Source organism: Mustelus asterias, chromosome 5, assembly GCF_964213995.1.
Source record: "Mustelus asterias chromosome 5, sMusAst1.hap1.1, whole genome shotgun sequence".
NCBI classification, from domain to species: domain Eukaryota; kingdom Metazoa; phylum Chordata; class Chondrichthyes; order Carcharhiniformes; family Triakidae; genus Mustelus; species Mustelus asterias.
In genome coordinates, this window is record NC_135805.1 from 79,273,585 (window position 1) to 79,296,019 (window position 22,435).

Below are 22,435 nucleotides of genomic sequence, written 5' to 3' on the forward strand. Positions count from 1 at the left end.
GTAAATCTTTTCTGCACTCTTTCTAGTTTAATAATATCCTTTCAATAATAGGGTGACCAGAATTGCACACAGTATTCCAAGTGTGGCCTTACCAATGTCTTGTACAACTTTAACAAGACGTCCCAACTCCTGTATTTACCTAACCTACCGGCAAAGGTGGCGGGTGGGATGGCATGAGTTGACAATAAGTTGACTTGGGGCTATAAAGGGCCATGGCGGTGGCAGGGTAGGGCGGGTGACTACTGAGCATAGGTTGCCATTGAGGGTATGAGGGGCTATAGGGAGTAGGCAGAAGACAGAGATTGGCATAAGGTATGAGCGGTCACGTGGGTTAGAGGGGCATAAGTTGGCATGTGTTAGTATGGATGGAGCATGGGAGTGTGGGAGGTTGCATGAGGGTGAGAGCTGAAGGGCTGTTTTTTGTTTTTTTTTCACATCATTGATAAAATGCTGGTTCACCGAGCCAGGCCTTCCAGCCATCCTGGTTCTGCAGCCAGCAGCCTCCGCACTCATTCCAGCAGTACTCACCCACACCCCTGGAATGAAGATCACAACAACCAGGGCACTTTTTCTTGGGTTGGTTGTGCAGATGAAGGAAATACCCCAAACCTGGGTTCCCAACCCAGGAACAAAAATTCAGGTCTATATTTGTGGATGATGGCATTACGATCAATAACAGTTCCATCTTGGTGTGGTTCAATGTGTCCCTGATAATCCTTGTACATCCCAGCTTTTCTTCACATCCCTCCATGGCCTAGTTTCTCCTCAATCCTGAAACCTTTTCCAATCTTGATGTATCTTTCTCTTTGGTTTTTCAACCCTAGTCTCCCTTTGTCTATCCCCTTCCTTTTGCTCTTTTATAAATGGAACAGCTTCTTGTTATCTGAAGCAGGTTGTCATGAATTCCGTTCTCAGACTCCTCCATCTCACTATTCCTCAACCTTCCTTCAAAAACCTAATCAAACCTCATGACCAAGCCTTTAACCGCCGATTCCTTTTGTTAATTCTCCAAATTGCACCATGAGATATTGGCCAGAATTCTCGAGCTGTTCATGCCCCGCCGCTGCTGCCAGTGAGGATGGAAACTTTGGCACTCAGTCAAATCTCCCTTCACTGTAACAGGACCAGAGAATCCTGCCCATTGTGTCAAATATATAAATATATAGTTCAAGTTGTTATTATCCTTCCATTCCCATTGTTCTGTTCATTCTCACAATAGCCGGCCAATTCCATCGTTATTCAATTCTGAGGTAAGGTGTCTATCTAAAGCATTTATATTTATTTTCTTTTTCAGATGATAATTATCCCATTATTCTTGTTTTCAAGCCTTACATTTATTTGAGAAGGAGCTTCTGTCAATAAAGACTTCGTCAAGACTCCTCGTACCTAAGATAATGACAGAAAAGGTACGTTATTAGCTGAAGCAAAAATAAGTAATGCTGGGAAACTGGTGGAAATGGTAACTTTAGCTCACCTTCTTATCCATGAATGTTCCAAAGACCAGAATAAAGAATCCCTAAAAAATGAAGATATTTTTAAATAGTTAACCAATAGATCTTTAACAAATTGCAAACACATTTTTAAACATTCCAATAACTATTCCAAATTAACCATTTGTTAACAGTTTAAAGCAGAGGTTTCTTTTAACCAGTGATAACTAATTCCAAACTTATCAGACCAAATTGCTGGCAAATCTGTAGAAACTACTTTCCTCCCTGGCCACAATGCTTAGCATGTTAGCTGATTGCATTTAGGTCCCCACCCTGCCAAATCAAATCCTGCTATCTCTTGAACCACTCAGTTTTCTTCTGCAGACGGTGGTTAGGATGATTAAAATTATTATCCTTGGTTTCAAATCTCTTCCTGGCCTTTCCCCATCCTATCTCTGCCTACAATTCTTTCAGATTACTGACGACCTTCAATTGTGTCATCTTCTATATTCCTAATTACAATCATTCCACCACTGGCAACCTTGCCTTCAGCTCCCTAGGCTCTTAAGTCTAGAACTATCTTCCTAAATTTTCTCTAGCATAATTTATTTATTTTAGTACTCCATGGCCCTCATTTACATTGAGATAGACGGGCAGAAGAGACAGTCATTGGCTGGGAAATATGGGAAAGATGAAGAATTTGATATTCAATTTATTGTATACAGATGACCTGGTTGCAAGGTTGGGTGGCTGGTAGCTCTGCAGGAAAATCTGTTGTACATCAGCAGCTGGGGAGGACAGAGAATGTCTGAAGATCATGGGACAAAAAATCATGGCGGGCGGGGGTGGATTATGAAAAAATCATGGGAAGGGGCTGAAAATTTTGTAGTGAGTTGGAGAAATCACATGGAGGGTTTCTGGAGACAGCAAGTAGAGAGTTCTGAGGGGATGGTCTGGAGATTGTGGGGAGGGGGGAGGGGGGTGGTCTGGAAATCACCAGTGAAGAGCTTCCGCAAAGTGGGTACAGATGTCACAATGAGGTGAGGGTTCCAGCGATCATGCAGGGGTGTGTAGACTGTGTGGAGGGGATTGCAGTGTTCCCAGTGGGAAACATCACCTGGATTGTGGTCTGAAGATCTCAGGAAGGAAGCAGTGCACAGATCATTGGGAGGTTGGGGTTTAGGGGTCAGAAGGAATAAGGTTCAGATGTCACAAAAATGATCCCAAGAATGGGTCCAGTGATAGAGGCGGTGGGTCTGGAGATAGTGAGGAGCAGGGAGTCTGGTGATAATGAGGAGAGGGGCTCTGGTGATAGTGAGAAAAGGGGGTCTGGAGATTGCAGGACAGAGGGATTCAGGGGAAACTCTCATGCTTCATCTTGCCCACAAGTAGTGCTGGAAAGCATTTGCCTACTGCATCCTTATATCCTTGTAGCAGCCAGATTTCTGAGCCCAAAAAACCCAAAAACTAATAAAATCTGATATTTATCATACTATTATTACTGACCCATCTCGAGTGCCAGTTACATGTCTGATTCCCAATCGACCCAGTTAAAATAGAAGTCAGGACGTTCATGAATGTCCTCTTTCTGGTTTGATAGTTTTACTAGTGAGCCAACACTTCATTTGTGATCTGTGTCAAAGTTATTTCCTCCAAACATTCAAGATTTTCTCACACAGAATGCACAGAAAAATCTTACCCCATTATTCCAAATAAAGACTTACTTGTGATCCACATAAGAGTAGAATAATTTCTTTTACCTACATTACAATAATGACACTTCTAAAATTGGCTTTGAAGCACTTTATGATGTTCTGGCAATGTGAAAAGTGCTACATAATTAAATCTGATATGAAATAGTGACACTCCATCAAATCTACTTGTCATGGAATTTTTTTTTTTCTGCTGCGTTTCCTGGGCTGAGTTATCATATGCTGGACATCGCCTAGTTCCAGATGACCATAAATCCGAACATGTTAAGGAGTGATCTATGAGCTGATGGAATATGTTTCCAATTCTCCTTAGTGGTGCACTAAGGCAAACTTTTGTCAGTTTCCATAGCTAGTTATTCCTCGAACAGGTCACTAGTCTGTCACTTATAGCTTGAGGGGTGCACATCAAGTGTGGCTGACCTTGCTCCTACCGCCAGCCATTGGCGTGTTTGGAAGGATTTGCAGGTTGGCACTCAACTTGTTTGACCATATTACGAACACACCATCCTTGGCCATCAGGCCCTGGGATGGGATTCAAACCCGGAGCTTCTGGTTCAGACGCAGGGAAACTACCCCAAGTGCCACAAAGCCTCCATGGAATATGTTTAGCTGGTGCTAATTACTTAGTATGAATTTGATTGCATAAATATGAGTTGACTAATGTCACAAAGCTACATTCCTTTATTTTGAAAATATGATTTTGCAAATTTTCAATTGACTAGAAATGAAATGGAACAAACTACTTAAAAAATACAAGGCCACATTCCAAGGTGAAGGGGAAAGACAAATGAGTCACCCTCGGGGGAATACAAGGAAAGAGACATTTCATATAATTGAGGGATCCATCAAAATGCATTCCTGTCAAAGGAAGAGACATTAAAATGCAAATACTGGATACTGAAACAAATGCCTTCCATAGACAAACCCACCCAAAACCCCTTGGAAATACACAATGAGTGAGCCAGTTTGCAGCCACAACAAAGTAATTTGTAAGAAAGACTTCAGCAGAAGAGACAGGCTGAAAGTTCTCTCTCTCTTCTGGAATGTGTATTGGAAGACAATGTGACTATAAATCGACCAGAGAACTGATATCTCATAATAATTGCAAAGCCTGCTACATCTACAAAATTAGTAAATCCAAATCGGCTGCAACATTTAAGAGTCTACCTACACCTTAAGGGCAATCAAAGGACATTTAACCATATATTCGCGTGTGTGTGTGTGTGTGATGTTGCATTTTAGTGTTTATTAAATTTGCTCTTTTTTTGATTCAAGAAAATTTTATTTGATTGGCTCCTTATTGCTCATAGTTTAAATAGTTAAATGTATTCTTATTTCAAAAAGGGATATCCTCATGGAAAATAAACTTAAACCTTTGCTGTCAGCAACCAAGGAGGTTAAATAAAGGGGAGCATGTTCATCCTTTCTTACCTGGTCACACTGAACAGTTAAAATTCAAGAATAAGAAAACATTGATGATACATACCTGAGAAGCATTGAGAATAGTAAATATGTAATGGAAAGCCTTAGGAGAACCCTTTTGAAAGGTTGGTATTCCAAATGCCCAGGTGAGTCCGAGGATTGGGGTTAACACAGCAATGCTTCTCACAACTTGTTTGAGCATTTCGCTCTCCTGATTATTTTCTCTGGATCTGTCCCCAATTGTTGGTCGTAACAGTTTACATATGACAACAATCAGAATAATGAGGTTTATTGCGATTATAACCAGTGCAGGTATAACAAATGCAAGTAGAGGGTATTCTTTCTCCCAGCCAAGCCAGCAGGCACCTTCTCTTGTGTAACTGTTTCTTGGGTAGGTAACTCCAATGGTGATGGCAGAGATTATTAATGGAGCTAGATAACCAATACTAAATGATATTCCCATCATAGCTGACTTACTGAGATTATGGAATGGGAAAAGCAAACGATAAACAAGTAGTAGACCCAGGGTTAACATCCAAAAAAATAAGGCAAGATAGAAAAAGTGAATGAAGAAAGTAGCAGCTATGCAAGCCCCCGTTCCTGGTGTTACAGCTGAAGCCACAATGAACCATATATCAGCTACCAGCAGATTTACCGCGATATTCAGAATTCCAATATGGCGAATATATGAAGTCTTATTTTTGGTCACATGTTTCCAGACTGTGGCCTCTATAATAACAGTGATTACTAAACATCCTATTGATATGGCAACTCCAATTATGGTTATATACCCCAAAGCTGGGTCGTCTATGGAATCAGGGGACATTAAAATAGAAAAGGATGTCAAGTGATCACAGTTACATGTGATATTTTCCCCACTAATTTCAGGTGTACAGCCAGTATTATTCCATGCGCCATTGCCACTAAAATCCCAAAATGCACACATGGCAGTGTTGAGATCAAGCATGCGATTTCTTGGTGAGAAGGTCATGCTGATGTTAACAGGTTTCTTAATGTTTAATGTTATTGTCATAACAAGACCATTAATCAAAAAGTCTCCATCGAAGGTTGTAGTATTAGGTAAAATATCAATCCATGTTGGATATGCAATGCTGATAACTGTGGCATTTGGTGTATCTTCAAATTCTTCAGGGGAAATGAATACACTCGCACTTAAATTGGAATATTCTTTGGTGGAGATGTTAGCAAAAAGCTCATTAGTGGAACAGCTACTGTTTTCATGAACAATTCTAGCAGCTCTGAGCTGAATATTCTCTTTTTCAATCTTGAAACAGCAATTCTGCAGATTGAGGCGATCATTAAAATTTTCCACCGTCTGTAATAATTGAGAACTAGGGTTGGAGTTATTTTCATTTTTTGTGTTTGTGAGAATTTTCCATGTATCTACTGATGCAGAAGAGATGACTCTGCTTACAGAATGGAAGACATTCTGAAAAACAAAAAGAAAACTTTGTTAATTAAATATACAATTTCAAATTTACAAAAAATAAATATTTTTAGCATCAGAAAATGGCCAAAAATGATATGCAGTGATAAAGAAGTTGGTCCATTAAGTCTGTCCCTTACTCATGAACCCTGGAGAAACATTACTAACCCCACCTTCCCTGCGTAGGCAAATAGACCTCGTGAAAAGTCAGAGAAAACCAGACCCAATAAAATCTGGAAGATTTCCCTTCAAACCCCTCAGGTTATCAAAAGCAGTCCAGCTGGTCACATTGAACATATGTACATTAACTGTTCATCCACTGACCTTTTATACAGTGCAACTCTGCCCTGACCAATTCTTTTCAACTCCCTATTGAAGGTTTGTTGAACGTCAGCACACACCTCACATGGCAGCAATACATTCCAAATGCTTGGTACTTTCTTGGGAAAGAACCAGATAACATCTAGCCTATTCTTACTTCTGCATAGTTTAAATGCATGTCCCCATGTGCTCCCCAATCTGTCAACTATTAAAGTTGATCAATAAGAACACATTCTAATTTTTTAGTTGCTTGATATACTCTGACATAAGAAATACAAGCTGGAGTAGACCATTTGACCGCCTGAGCGTGCTTCTCCGTTTATTACGACATGGTTGATCTTCGACCTCAACTCCACCTTCTCCCATTATCCTCACACTCTATAATTTCCTTAATACACAGAAATCTATCAAACTTTCAATATACTCAGTGATGAAGTATCCACATTCCTCTGGGTTGTAGAATTCCAAAGATTCATTACATTCTGAGTGAGGAAATTTCCATCATCTCAGTGCTAAATGTCTACCCCTTATGCTGTCACTGTTCTAGATTCTCCAGTAAGGGGAAACATTTCTTAGCATCCACCCTCTCAAGCTTCACAGGATGATCTTCTCTTCCCAGTAGCCGGTCTAATGAGTTTTTATTGCACTCTCTCTAGGTCAGTCATGTGTTTCCATGACGTTTGGAGAAGTGACTTTGTGCGCTGTGGCTTGCCATAATCATCTGACTTCTGACATCATCCTTTATGTATTAAGGCTTGAGAGCAGAGGCCATTCCATCCACATGGTGACAGGAGTGTGCACCTGAAATTTTGTGGATTTCAACGCTGTGAGAGAGTCAACTGCTGTAAGAAACAGCAGAGAATAACTAAAACTTCAAGATGTCACTTTGTGCAATACCTTATATGCTGGGTGAGTCAGGTTTTGAATAGTCCTCCACCTACTCTTATGAAGATGAATGGGGATTTGAAAATGAATTGGAAATGTTTCTGCTCCTGCACACACTTTAGAGTTGGACCCTTTATTTTATGTTGTCTTGCCCTGTTCTTCCGACCAAAATGAACCAGCTCACATTTCTCTGCATTGAATTTCATCTCCTACCTACCTGTCCAATGCACCAGTCTACACTGTTCTCCTCACAGTTTACAATGCTTGCAAGTTTTGTATCATCCGCAGACTTTGAAATTGCCCCCTGCACACCACGATTGAGATCATTCATATATATCAGGAAAAGCAAGAGTCCCAATACCGACCCTAGGGAAATGTCATTTAAGAGTCATTAATCAGAAGGAGATGAGAAAAGAGATGGTGAAACACATTACGAGGAAGGCAGTAGCAAGATGGGTCAGCAAGTTTGAGTTGGATGCTCTGGAATTGGAATGGGACTGAGGAGCAAGGTCCTCAGGTCACGGAGAGGCAGTGACCTCAGAGGGTATGAGTCCAGTGGACAAGTGAGAGACTGGGAGGGTGTGTAAGAAATGTAGGGTCATGTCATCTCCACTGAGATGTTCAAACCAAGAGTCTCAATTGCTTGTCCAGTCACAATGCCACAGTGAGGCAGTTGTCCATGGTGTTAACAAACTGTCTTGCATGCAGTCACATTGTGGTGATGCTATCTACTGACACATTGTCTCCCTCTTTCAAGATGCGACAGAGACTACAAGGATCCTCCACTGACACTCTGCATAATATGCTCTCCAGAACCAAGCACCAGTGCAGATATATACACATTTATGGGCATTAGTGTGTCGACTCCATTGGAGTTGCACAGCAGTGAGGACACTACATACTTGCATGAGGAGCTGGCTGGAGCAGAGAGTGCCCAGGGCAGTCTCAGTTGGAGGATTGCTGGAGACCAAGTCCATGCTGAGTCCGGGGTAGATAATGAGCCTCTAGAGTCATCCATCAAGCAGCAGATGCTAAATGTCTAGCATGATGCATGGAAAGATCCAGCGGAGATTCCTGAAGGTGCCTTAATCTCAGTGTTGGAAGAATCCATGCAAATCGTGAGTACTGCGCTGACTCTGAGCACACAGAGAATGGTGACTCTCCTGGAGAGGCAGCTTCAGGAGCAGAATTAGGGGTATCTGGAGCTGCACTTGGACCTCGCAGCCCTCATACTGGCAGTGACCTCAGTATGTGAGAGATGAGTGAGGCACTTAGTCTCTCTGCTCAGTGCCAGGAGATACAAACTACCTCACACTGGCAGACAAACTTGTGGGATCTGTGGTCTCCTCTCGGGCACTCTGGATGAAGGCAGCAACTCCTCCATCCTTCAGCCAGTAACCATGGCATCTGCCGACTGTGAAGTGCATTGCCATGGTGCTGGATGACCCTCCCAGGCATTTGCCTCCACAGCTGCACTGGCAAAGGACATGCACCAAGGTCATCAGGGCCAACACGACAGCAGATTCTGCAGGCTGCCACTGCCAACAAGAAGCTGGTACCAAGATGCAGCCCTTGCATATGTAAGTTTAAAGAACTATAAGCAGAAGAGAGGGTATCATAATATTTCATTTGATAAGCATTTTATGATCAAATCGTGTTATCATTAATACCATTTAAGGATTTCATTGCTTATCATAGGTGCCAGGTGTGGGAAGAGTGCCTTGTGTCGGAAGGGAGGGGCTGCAAACTTTATTTCAAAGATCATAAATTGACAGAGGGATCACAGGATGAGCCTTATCAAGATTGTTCAGCAAGGAGGCAAAACCTTTGCCTTCATTTCAATCCACGTCCTGAGTGCCTAGTTGAAAGAACGGAGAATCAAGGCCTCCCTAGGTTCACTGCCTCCTAAAAGGTTTCTCAGTTCTGCATCCACGTCCTCACCCTCATCGGTCCCATCACTTGAGTTGTCCCCAGCAGTGGAGTTGCCTTGCTGTCTTCATCCTCCAATGGGTCCCCCTTTGACAGAACTGGATTTTGCAGCATGCACCACTATGAATGATACACACTCTGGAGGATATGGAGGAATCTTATCTTGAGCAGCCCAATGGAACTGTCAATTACTGCCCTTGTAAAGGCATGGCTTCTACTGTAACTCTCCAGTGCTCTGTCTTTCTGTGCTTGAGTGGCGTACTGAGCAACCTTTTCCATGGATAATCTTTAACTCCCAGGAGCCAATCACCCAACCAAGCTGGAACCATGAATAATCTTGACACCTGAGAGTGTTGCAGGATGTACGCAACATGGGAGCTGCCAGCTACTTGGTGCAGACCTGAAAAATCTGTGTCCTGTGGTTGCAACCTATCTGAATTTTCATGGAGTGGAACACCTTTCTGATCATGAAGGTGACCTCCTGAACCGCTGATGCCTTTATGGCCACATGCATGCAATCCATGGCACCCTGGATGTAGAGGAACGTAGCAATTGCTGTGAAGCTTCTAGTTTGCTCAGCTGGCTGGCTTCGTCAGTCTGGAAATGAATGACATTTATTACCTGTCTGAACAGAAGGTCAATAATGAGCTTGATGCAGCTGTGCACAGCAGAATGGGAAAAATCACCTGCATGACCGACTGAGTCTTAGAAAGTACAGGAGGCGAAAGATTGCAGGGTCACTGCGACCTTCATAGTTTGAGACAATTTCTGGGCCAATCATCTGGCAAATGAAGGTTGCTGTGTCCCTAGAGAGGCAGAGTTTCCATCGGCACTGGACCTTGGACATGTCAAGGTAGCTAAAGCACTGCCTGAAGACTCTAGCTGCATGCTAATCACATCTTCTGTGGACCATTCTGCCTTGCACTTCTTGCTGGCCTTGCACCCTTTCACAGTAATTTCATTGCAGTGTTAACGTAAGCCTACTTGTGACACTAATAAATAAACTTTTAAACTTTAAAACTCTCTTGCTGTGCTCTCACGTCTCTCTCTGGGATGCTGCTTGTGGAAAACAGACCTCCTCTCCCTTCTAACTCTCCTACTCCTCAGAGGTGTCCCTCCAGTGAGTCAACTATCCCCATTTGCTGGGATTCAGATGGCACAGGATAGAACACTGAAGTGTGCACTCAATAGAAAGTTACCAGGAAATTTTGTAAGCCAAAGAGTCTGCCAGAAAACACATGAAATGCAACTAACTGTCAGAAAAACATCTACAGCCAACTCTCAGCTAAACTTATGCCTACTCACATTGGCCCAGTTCTGGACAAATTTTATCCCGTCCTGAATTGAGAGTGCAGTAAAAATGGGTTGGCTGCCTGTCAATGTGGCCTGTGCGCCAACAGGTCACATAAAATCAGAGATAATTGCCCTTTTAATCGGCTTAATTGCACTTTTAATTGCACTCCTGCATGTGCCTGCCAATCATAGAATTGTGTGATGGCACAATGCAGTCAGGATGCACAGCCAACGTTTTCTCACATGATTTCACCTCAGTGCCTCCCACCCTCAAACCAGTATTCGAAACTGATGAGAGTGATGGTTCAATTGGGCAGTACGGACAGAGCAAGTCCATGGCACCATCGATAGCTCAGCGACATGGGAGAAACAAAGGAGACTGGAAGAGACATAATGATTTCATCTGATTTGATGTATTATTATCACATGTATTGGGATACAATGAAAAGTATTGTTTCTTGCATGCTATACAGACAAAGCATACCGCTCATAGAGTGCATAGGGGAGAAGGAAAGGAGAGGTTGTGGAACATAGTGTTGCAGTCACAGATAGGGTGTAGAGAAATGTGAGGTAAGTCCATTCAAAAGTCTGATGGCAGCAGGGAAGAAGCTGCTCTTGAGTCGGCTGGTACGTGATCTCAGACATTTGTATCTTTTTCCCGACAGAAGAAAGTGGAAGAGAGAACGTCCGGGGTGCGTGGGGTCCTTGATTATGCTGGCTGCATTGCCGAGGCAGCGGGAAGTGCAGACGGAGTCAATGGATAATAGGTGATTCGATAGTTAGGGGAGGGGATAGGCATTACTGCAGCCACAAACATGATTCTAAGATAGTGTTTTGCGTCCCTGTCTTTTCCTTTTTTTCCCCCTCTTGTTGATTCTCTCATCAACTGCAGCAGAGCCAGTTTGGCAGCTATGTTCTTTCGGACTCAGCCAGCTTGGTCTGTAGTGGTGCTATGAGCTACTTTTGGTGATGGAAGTTGCTCACCCAGATTACATTCTGCACGCTTGCCACCCTAAGTCTAAGTGGTGTTCAACGTGGAGGAGTACTGATCCATCAGCTGCTGGGTGGCCGTATGTAGCAGTCAGCAGGAGGTTTCCTTACTATGAAACGTATGAAGTTCTGACAGGGTTGGACATGCTGGATGCGGGGATGTTGTTTCCTCTGGCTGCGAATGGTGGGGGGTGGGGGGGTGGGACTAGATCAAGGAGTCACAGGGATAGTCAGGATACGGGGAAGCCATTTAGTACAGAGATAATCCTCCTCAGCCAGAGGGTGATGAACCTGTGGTACTCTCTACCACAGAAGGCTGTGGAGGTGAAATCACTGAACATATTTAAGAAGGAGGTAGATGAATTTCATAGAATCATAGAATATCTACAGTGCAGAAGGAGGCCATTTGGCCCATCGAGCCTGCACCGACAACAATTCCATCCAGGCCCTATCCTCGTAACCCCACATATTTACCCTACTAATCCCCCTGACATCCACCTAACACTAAGGGTTAATTTACCATGGCCATTCAACCTAACCCGCACATTTTTGCACTGTGGGAGGAAACCAGAGCATCCTGAGGAAATCCACATGCAGATTTCTGCACTCTAAAGGTGTCAAGAGGCTTGGGGAGAGCATGGGAGTATGGCATTGAGATAGAGGATCAGTCATGATCATATTGAATGGCAGAGCAGAGTCGAAGGGCTGAATGGCCTACTTGTGGAGTCACATGTAGGCCAGACCAGGTAAAGATGGCAGATTTCCTTCCCTAAAGGACAGTAGTGAACCAGATAGGTTTTTAGGACAATCAATATTTGTCTTTTAATTCCTGATATTTTATTGATCTGCTGTGGGGGAATTTGAATCCAGGTCCCCAGAGCCTAGGTCTCTGCATTACTATTCCATGTACTATGCCTCCATTTTTTAAATGTGGAGATGCTAGTGTTGGACTGGGGTAGACAAGATGACTCAACATTAGGTTATAATACAACAAGTTTATTTGAAATCGCAAGCTTTTGGAGCGCTGCTCCTTCGTCAGGTGAAGTGGAGAGAGGCACACAGGCAGAGAACTCCGCCTGTATATTCTGTGCCTGTGTGCCTCGCTCCACTTTACCTGACAAAGGAGCAGCGCTCCGAAAGCTTGTGATTTAAAATAAACCTGGACTATAACCTGGTGGCATGTGACTTCTCATCTTGCCCATTTTTTGAACAGATGCTTCCAACTTCTATTTGATCTCATGCTGTTGAGATTGATGTGTTTCCTATTAATTGGACCCTATGTGCTAGGATGAATGAAAATCAAACATTATGGAAGTCAAGTCTCCATTTCAGCAATTTTCAAGAATTAGTGTGATTCTTTAAGCAACACATTCGATTTTCTCCCTGCTAAGCTTGACTTTCACATTAGCAAGGCATACTGCAGAAATGCATGACAGTAGGCTTGAGACTGTTTCCAGCAGATGTTGGTTCTTACCTCCATATCTGTTTCATTAACAGTGGTGTTTACTTTTGAAATTTGTGTCAGAATGGTAACCACAGCTTGGACGTTGCCAGGGGTGGTTATGTTAACCACATCTGTCCCATTGGATAATTGCTGAAGGAGATTCGAAAATTTAGTGTCTAAGTTGGTGGTGTTTACCGCCTGAAAATGAAATTAGAGATGATTACAGCAACATTTGAAATTGATGGACTAGAAAAAAGGTAAGTTATGCACAATCCATGGAGTCATGGTGTAACTGGCTATCATGATCCCAGTGCACAGTCCATTCCCACCAACAGTTACATAATCTCCTGGAATAGTTTTCTAAAAGTCTTCTGGCAATGTAGGGAGAAAAAATGCAAAATTCCTCTCTGGCTCACCAATGCAACTGAAGTAATTCAGTTTGACTTTGTCTCTGCCACCCTCCCCCTTCTTTTCCCCGATTTGTATTTATCTCTCCCACCCACCCCATGGCCAGTTTGTTCACGTTAACTTGCCCTGCTGTTTGCACCTCTCTCTCTCTTTCCAAGGCTTGTTTCTCTGTCTCCCTACTCCGAGTTTATGTGTATGTCTCGATCTTTCCTCATTCAGTTTGTATTTTTCTCTTCCGTATTCCCTGGCTTGTGATTTCATCTCTCTCCTTCCTGAGTTTGTGATCTTCCCCTTTTCCTCTTTCCCCTCACCTGCTAGATGGTTTCGTTCCCTGCCTCCTCTCTCTCTCCTCCAGTATGGGTTTATCTCCCCCCCCCCCCACCCGCATCCCCCCCCCCGTTCCCCCCCATTTGCTTTCTCAGGACTCTGATTCTAAACTATTTTCAATTGCCCTGATGCAATCATCCTCACAACTGGCAATGCAAATGTGATCATGAGCAGGTCACCAGGCTTCAGACAATGTGTTTTGGTGACAATTGGATTGTAACCAAATTGCTTTGGCAAATTAGATTACCTTGCATGCGTAAATGTGTGTGCGAGCATGTGTGAATCATACATACAATTACTGTAAACACGAGTACCTAGGAAAGTGGGAGCGATGGGAACCCTGATCAAAGTTAGGATGCTTCTCACAACGTGGTGTTCTTGTTCCCCTTGATAGTTTTCAGGGAAAGGAAGTGCTGTGGTTCATCTTATACATCTTTTAGATATTAAGATGCTAGAGTGGAGGGAGTTGGATGCTGAAATATGCAAGCAAATAGTTTTGTACCTGTGAGCCTTGAGCAGCTTCATCAAATTCCTGACTTGTGCCTTGCAAATGCTTTGTGAAATGTTGAGGACTCAGGAGACGAGCCTGCATCACAAAGTATCCATCCACTGGCCTGATCAGATCGCCACAATATTGTTACAGCTGATTCAGTTAAACTTCAGATCAGTGGTTATCCAGAGAATTTTAATGGTATGACGATCGTGCTGCACTTGAAGATTGTAGGAATATGACTGGCCTTTATGTTTTGACAATTGCCATTGTCTAGCAGTTAGGTGGCAATGAATGTTACCCTTCCCCAGCCAAGCCTGGACACCGGGTTTTCAATGGTCAAAACGATGAAGAATTAGTTGTGATCACATTTTACTGGAATGCGCTTTCTACTTTAACAATCCATACCTGAAGAATATTGTTGATTTCATCTGATATACAGAAATCTAATTCTTCTTCATACTTTCCATTCTTTCCACATCTTCTCTTCATGACCCCTGTATTTACACAACAGGTTTCTGCGATTGAATTATAATTTGTTGTGCCATATCTTTTATTATAACACGGTATTTCGTCATCTATTTAAAGAGAACAACATTAATACACTTTCCAAAAGCTACATAATTTCAATCTTACTGTTCGTTTAAGTTTATCACTTGTTCCATACTCATCTGATTTGTTAATACTTGATTATTAATACGTGAATATATGTCACAGTGCTTAGAAATGTAATGGAGAACAATTCATAGAAGGATCATAAAATCCCTACAGTATAGAAGGAGGCCATTTGGCCCATGGAGTCTGTATCAACTACATCCCTCCCTGGCCTTATTCCTGTAAACCCATACATTTACCCTGCTAATCCCCCCTGACATTAGGGTCAATTTAGCATGGCCAATCAACCTAACCTGTACATCTTTGGATTGTGGGAGCAAACTGGAGCACCCGGAGGAAACCCATGCAGACATGAGGAGAACGTGCAAACTCCACACAGGCAGTCACCTGAGGCCGGAATTGAACTCAGGTCCCTGGCACTGTGAGGCAGCAGTGCTAACCACTGTGCCACCGTGCTGCCGTTAGATTACAGGAATCATAGAATCCTACACTGCAAAAGGTGGCCATTCGGCCCATTGAGTTTGCACCGAACACAATCCCACCCAAGCTCTATCCCCATAACTCCATGCATTTACCCCAGCTAGCCCCCTAACACTAAGGGGCAATTTAGCATAGCCAATCCACCTAACCTGTACATCTTTGGAATATGGGAGGAAACCAGAGCACCTGGAGGAAACCCACGCAGACACGGGGAGAACGTGCACACTCCACACACACAATGACCCAAGCCGTATCGAACCCAGGTCCCTGGCGCTGTGAGGCAGCAGTGCTAACCACTGTGCCACCGTGCCACTCTATCAACTGCTAAATATTTCTATCCATGAGTGTTATACAAACAATTAAGAATAACTTAGAATCTGATTCCAGAGATGAGGGGTTTACAATATGAAGAGAAATTGAACAGCTTATGCCTATACTCTCTGGAATTTAGAAGAATGAGGGGAGATCAAATTGAAGTATACAAGATGATAAAAGGTATGGATAAAGTAGACGTGGAGCGAATGCTTCTGCTCGTGAGGCATTCTAGGACGAGAGGCCGTAGTCTTAGGATAAGAGGTAGCAAATTTAAAACAGAGTTGAGGAGAAACTACTTCTCCCAAAGGATTGTGAATCTGTGGAATTCGCTACCCCAAAGTGTGGTGGATGCTGGGACAGTGAGTCAATTTAAGGAGGCGTTCGACCTATTTTTAATTGGTAATGGGTTGGAGGGTTATGGGGAGAAGGCAGGAAAATGGGGATGAAGAGCATATCAGCTATAATCGAATGGCGGAGTGATCTCGATGGACCAAATGACGTAATTCTGCTCCTATATCTTATGAACTAATGAAACATCAATGGGTTCTTTTGGAACTGGAATGTGTTGAGCTTGGTAAACAACAAAATGAATTAAAAGGAAAAAAAGAGACAATGGATTGAGTTGATCAATTTCACCCGGCAACAATAATGTGGAGGAGGCCAACCTTCCATCTTATTGAAGTAGTCAGACAGTATTTTTATATTTGGGGCTCATGTGACTATAATTGGTGAGTTTCTCACACATTTAAAGCAGCTGCACTGGTTGAGGAGTGATGAGCGGGTAGCTTCATTACAAGAGAGGTTAATTGATGACACAATTATAAATATGACAGCCCTTACAGAGACATTGGGCAGGATTTTCCGGCCGCGCTCACCCCAAGACTGGAAAATCTCGCCTGAGGTCAACAGACCTTTGTATGGTCTGTGTCCCACCTGCTATGATTCCCATGATGGGCAGGATGGGAAAATTCTACCCATAATTGCAAAGTGAGCAAGGCTGGGAACTGAATATTCAAAGCTAATTTACCAAACAAAGAGGATCAACTACCTAACATGAAACAGTGTTGGGATAAATGGATAATTTTTGGGTTGACAAACTCTTAGCAGTGGGGTGCCACAGGGATTGATGCTGGGGCTTTACTTATTCACAGTCTAGATGAATAACTTTGATGAAGAGACAGAGTGTATTATAGTAAATTTATTATTGATACAAAAATAGATGGGAAAACAAGTTGTGAGGATTCAAAACTGAGTATGGTTGTGATCCGATGCAGGCCCATGCTGGAGATTGTCTCAGGATCCCAGGACAGTCAACAATTATCAAACTGCTGGTAGGGGAGTGACACTGTGAACCTCCCCACCTCTTATGAATAGCCTTTAGGAACTTGTTAACGGGCCAGCTAATTTCTAATGGTGATTTTGGTGAAAGTAAACAGCTGACTGCACAACTGTTGGGTTTGCTGCAAGCAAAGTAAATATTTTTCATTTAACATTGAGAATAATCTTGCCCTCAGGTAAGCCGTGCTCGAAGGTGAGAGTATCTCAGCTTGACAAGGTTGCCCTCAGTCTCATACATTTATCCTGTGGGCCTTTCAGGCACTGCTCTCTTTGATAAAGCGGCAGCAGGCTGCTGGTACCAGACACACAGCTCCCATCTCCTGGGTGCACTCAGCACCATTAATTAGGCACCGAGCTTATTGTCTGACCAATTTTTTTTTAGTCATTTGTGGGACATGGACATCGCTGGCTGGCCAGCATTTATTGCCCATCCCTGGTTGCCCTTGTTCAGAGGGTAGTTGAGAGTCAACCATATTGGTGAGGCTCTGGAGTTACATGTAGGCCAGACCAGGTAAGGACAGCAGATTTTCTTCCTTGAAGGACATTAATGAATCAGATGTTTTTTTTCCAACAATCGACAATGGTTTCATGGCCAACAGTAGATTCTGAATTCCAGATATTGTTTTATGGAATTCAAATTCCACCACCTGCTGTGGGGAGGGGGGGGGGGGGGGGGGGGGTGATGATGTCAAACCTGGGTCCCCAGAACATTAGCTGAGTTTCTGGATTAATAGTCTAGCGATAATACCACTAGGCCACCGCCTCCCCCTGGGATTAGGGATTTTATATTTAAAGTAGTGTTGTGTGAACAATACACCTGGTGCATGTGTTGGAGGCCAGAATTTTCTCAGGTGTCGGATTCCTGACCCCGCTTTGTATATCGAGCTGAAAGAGTTTTTAAACAAATAGGGAGATATTAAATGAAAGGGCAAAAAATTTGGCAGCTAGGTATATTGTAGGACAATGTGATGTTATCCATTTTGGTAGGAAGAATAGAAAAACAGAATATTGTATAAATTAAGAGAGAATGCAGAAATTTAAAAACAAAATCCTTTTGGCTAAGAACAAGCGTAGGATGAAGCATGAGATCAGTTGTAATGCCTACCCTTGTCAGCTTGGATCTTGTATGTCTCACTTGTGGGAACCATGAACTAGATTCAATTTGAATTTGAACTGGTTTTTGGAGCAAGCAAGGAAATGGATAAAGGGCTTGTCCAGTCCACTCCGCGCATTGGCTTTGTAACTCTGAGAAAGGAATAAAAAAAATTTTTAAATATATTTTACCAGGAAATGACTTGGCTGGGGATAAGGAATTGGCGTCTCCAGTGGTTTTGAGGAAGGCCGCTGAAGCTGCTAAAGCTAATGTTTCACTGGAAAATGTGGCTGGCTTGAAGGAACAGGTTACTCTTCATGAATCTACTGCTCTTACAAAAGGTGTGTCAGAAGAATTAGAAACCATGTTTACTGGTTCAAAAATGACATTGGAGTGTCAAGTTAAGGAGGAAACAAGAATGGATGGTAGAGAGGCCTCAAAACAACTTGAAATCTGCAGATTAAGGATGAAAATGATGTGACAAAGCAGATAGCAATGGGGCTCAAAATCAGTGACAAAAATGAAAAAAAGATGCTTTGAAAGAAACTGAGAAAGGAGGATCCGGTGTTAACACTACCAAATTACAGGGAAACAAAATATTAGTTCTTGAACACAGATTAGAAGATTAGAGCTTCAGAAAGCAGCAGCAGTTGCTAAATTTAAATTGGAAACAACTTGAGCTCAGTATAATAAAGAAAAACAAGAACAGATCAATCAGACTTGTGAACTAAATAGACAGTCTTCTTAGTTGACCATGGAAATAAATTCAATGAAGTCTTTGAAACCGTGAAAGAGAAGTTTACCAGACAGAACAATGAGTTGTTTGAACAAAAGGAGATAAAATTAGATCTGCATCTCCTGGAGAAACAATAAGACTGGTCTGGGCATGAAGAAGACCATATAGTTGAAAATGCTTCTGAATTGGAATTGGTGTCAGTTGAGAGCAGCTGGCGAGTTGTATCAGTGGCTAAATCCTGTGTGCAGAAAGCAACTAGAACTCTACCCAAGCAAGGCAGAGATTTGAAGGAAAAACAGAAGATGCTGGAAAATCTCAGCAAGTCTGACAGCATCTGTGGAGAGAGAGCAGAGCCAACGTTTCAAGTCTGGATGACCCTTCGTCAGAGCTTTAACGAAGGGTCACTCAAACTTGAAACATTGGCTCTATTCTCTCTCCACAGATGCTTTCAGACCTGCTGAGATTTTCCAGCATTTTCTGTTTTTGTTTCAGATTCCAGCATCCATAGTATTTTGCTTTCATCAGAATTTTGAAGGACATTGTGCTTGAACATGGTGCAACTAACGCTGAATCACAGAATCAGAGAATTGTTACAGTGCAGAAGGAGGCCATTCAGCCCATCATGTCTGCTCCAGCTTTCTGAATGGACAACTCTCTTGGTGCCATTCTCCTGTACTCTCCCCATAACCACCACAATCTTCCTTTTCAGATAACCATTTAATTCCCTTTTGAATGCTTCAATTCCTGCCTCTACCACACTCTCAGGGCAGTGCATTCCAGATCGTAATCACTCGCTAAGTAAAAAAGCTTTTTTTTCATATTGTTTTTGTTTGTTATGCCAATTACTTTAAGTCTGTATGCTTGCATTCTTGATTATTTCACAAGTGGGGAGAGTTTCTCCTTATGTACTCCAGAACCTTAAAAAACAGAAAGGGCTGGAAAAAATTCAGCAGATCTGGCAGCATCTGCGGAGAGAAAAACAAAGCTAATGTTTCAAGTCCAATATAACATTTCATGGATGACCCCTCTGCCTCAATGCATAAATCCCTCTTTTGGTCCCCAATCAGCTCTACTCCTTTTACCATAATTTTACTATGTATATGCCAACAGAAGACCTTGAAGTACTCTTTTATGCTGGCTGCCAATCCTTTTACATACTCCCTCTTTGCTTCTCTTATTTGCATTTCATCTTCCCTTTGAACCTTCTATACTCAGTTTGGTTCTCCATTGTTCTTCCACCTGACGAATGTCTACCTCTTCTGTCATCCTGGAAGGTCTGGATTTGTTTGCCCTACTTTCCCTTTTTGAGGGAATTTACATTGAACAATCTGTTCTTTGAGGGTAATCTATTGTTCAGCTATTATTTGTCCTGTTAATTATTGACTCCAGCTTATTCTGCCCACATTTCTTCTTACACCAGTGGCGTTGGCTTTCCCCCAATGAACTATTCTTAGTTGGGGGATTGTTCCTTGTCCTCTTCTGGATTCAGTCTATACCTTAAGATACAATGGGGCGATTTTCAAGCTACTTTTCCCATCAGAGAGAACAGCAACGCGGGCTGAAAATCCAGGGAGAATCGGGAAATGGGATTCTCTCAGAGAGATCACGTTCCACTATTTTTCTTGCCCCTCATGTAGTGAAGTTCACACTCTCAAAGGGCGAGAACCTCATTTAAATTAATTTTAATATATTTAAATCGAATTAACCCCTCTGCCATATATTCCCCCTCACCGTGTTTTCAAATGTCAGGTCAGTGACGTTTACAACAGGTTCACCCGAACATTAACCTGTCATAGGGATACCTCTAGGGATGTAAAGGTGAGTATAGCCCTCCCAAGGTTGGGGGTTTGGGGGTGGGGGGGGAAGGGACATGGTCAAGCAGTGCCCTGGCAATGCCCCCAATGCTGTCCCCTGACAGATGGCACTGCCAGGTTGGCACTGAGGGGGGTGGGGATGCCAGCTTAGCACTGGTGGGCGAAGAGTGCTGACTTTCATCGCCAAGGGTGGGGAGATGCTGGGTTTGATTGTCGGCAGTGGGGAGAGTTGGTGGGTGGGGGGAGGGGGGATGCTGGTTTTGATTGCAGGGGAGTTCCTGACACCTCTGTGGTAGTGGGGAGGTTTTTTTTCCTCTGATCGGGGCGTCCTTTTTGAAGTGCATCCCAATCTCTGTAGAGCCAGCTTTGCCAGCATGTTTAGGCCTCGCTTCCCCCTGGTTTTTATTTATACATAGGATCTGGCGAGAAAGCCTGCCTGTTCCTCTGGAGAGAAATACACCGGTTTTCTGTCAGACCCTGACACTTTGCCATTTTTTGGTAGGATTTTACCCGTAGATCACTGCTCCTGTCCTACTGACACTTGATCTACTTGGCTCATCTCACTACCAAGAAGAAGGTCCAACTGTGCCTCCTTCCTCATTGGCTACAGGGTGGCTCAGTGGTTAGCACTGCTGCCTCACAGCGTCATGGACCCGGGTTCAATTCCCAGCTTGGGTCAATGTGCAGAGTCTGCACGTTCTCCACGTGTCTGTATGGGTTTCCTCCGGGTGCTCCGATTTCGTCCCACAATCCAAAAGACATGCTGGTTATGTGCATTGGCCATGCTAAATTCTCCCTCAGTGTACCGAAGTCATCTGTGAGACCTTGTACCAATTTGTCCAAAACTTGAGAAATTATGAAAGTCTGCTTTAAGTTTGTTTTGTGTTAAATTTCCCAACCACGGAGTTCCCAAAATCTCCAGAGAATAGGAGTCCTGATATTTCAGTGAGATTACTACAATTTTGCATGTGTGACTCAGACTATGCTGCATCCTAAGTAAATAAATTGTCTAAAATGCTTTAACATCAAACGATGCAAATGCAAATACCCTATTTAGTTAGATGATAATTATTCCATTTCTACACATTGATAACTTCAAATGCTCTCAAGTAAAATTATTTTATTATTGAAAAGATTACTTACCGGGTAACAATTCAGTTCTGTATTTTGGAGAAAGATTTTGGATTTGGGTGGTGGTTTCGCTCAGAGTTAAAGATTTCGTAGAGACCACTTGATAGAGTATAATTACACTCCCTTTGCTAAATCAGTAAAGACAAGAAAAGGGATTATTGCAGCCATTTTCTTAAATCAATTCATTCAAACTAAGAACCGAATGATGACATGAATGAATGGGGAATTCAGCTTTTAGTTTAGTTTGGAGTTGTTGGGCTGAGAGGTTGGGTGCTGAGGCTCAGAATTCCTGGCATTCAGAGCAGGTGGAATGGCAGAATTTTTAAAAAGTGCATCTTTTGCCTAGGGAATTGCAGGCTGATCTTGTAAACAATGTTGACAGTTTTACACTTTGGGACCATGGAGACAATGGGCCACCTGCACCGTGACTGATGTCCAACAATCCACTGCCATCCTGAAGCAGTCAGTCACCCTGACTGTGATCGATGCTGAATATGCTGCTGTCACCCTGAGGTAGTGGGTCACCCTCACTGTGATAAATACACAAGCACCCACCGTCACCATTCCCTGTGCATTTAAATATGCAAATCACCCTGCAGGCAAGGTCAGGCACAGACGGATTTTTGTTTGGATTCACCAAAATTACAAGTATTGACCTCTCTCTCTACAGAGAAGTAGAAAACTTGCTGAGAAGGAAATGAAAAGTGGCAATTTTTCTATCATTGCTTCTGGGCATTTAAGGTTGGCTGGACAGTGGATTAAGGGAGATCGGGCAGGCAGGATTGCAGCCCAAAACAAAGAGTGTCTGAATTAAA

The 22,435-nt window shown here is 42.9% G+C and overlaps 1 protein-coding gene across 1 annotated transcript in view; it reads right to left on the minus strand.

The window, feature by feature from the left end:
* Window positions 1–1,290: 1,290 nt before the first annotated feature.
* The window catches only part of LOC144493991 (adhesion G-protein coupled receptor F2-like), a 43,469-nt gene continuing 22,324 nt past the window's right edge, over window positions 1,291–22,435 (minus strand). The window contains exons 7-12 of the mRNA XM_078213565.1: window positions 21,633–21,748; window positions 14,507–14,676; window positions 12,904–13,071; window positions 4,629–6,014; window positions 1,475–1,516; window positions 1,291–1,386 (exon numbers count right to left, since the gene is read on the minus strand). Of these exons, the coding sequence (XP_078069691.1) occupies window positions 1,291–1,386; window positions 1,475–1,516; window positions 4,629–6,014; window positions 12,904–13,071; window positions 14,507–14,676; window positions 21,633–21,748 (1,978 nt within the window). The remainder of the gene's footprint in view (window positions 1,387–1,474; window positions 1,517–4,628; window positions 6,015–12,903; window positions 13,072–14,506; window positions 14,677–21,632; window positions 21,749–22,435) is intronic.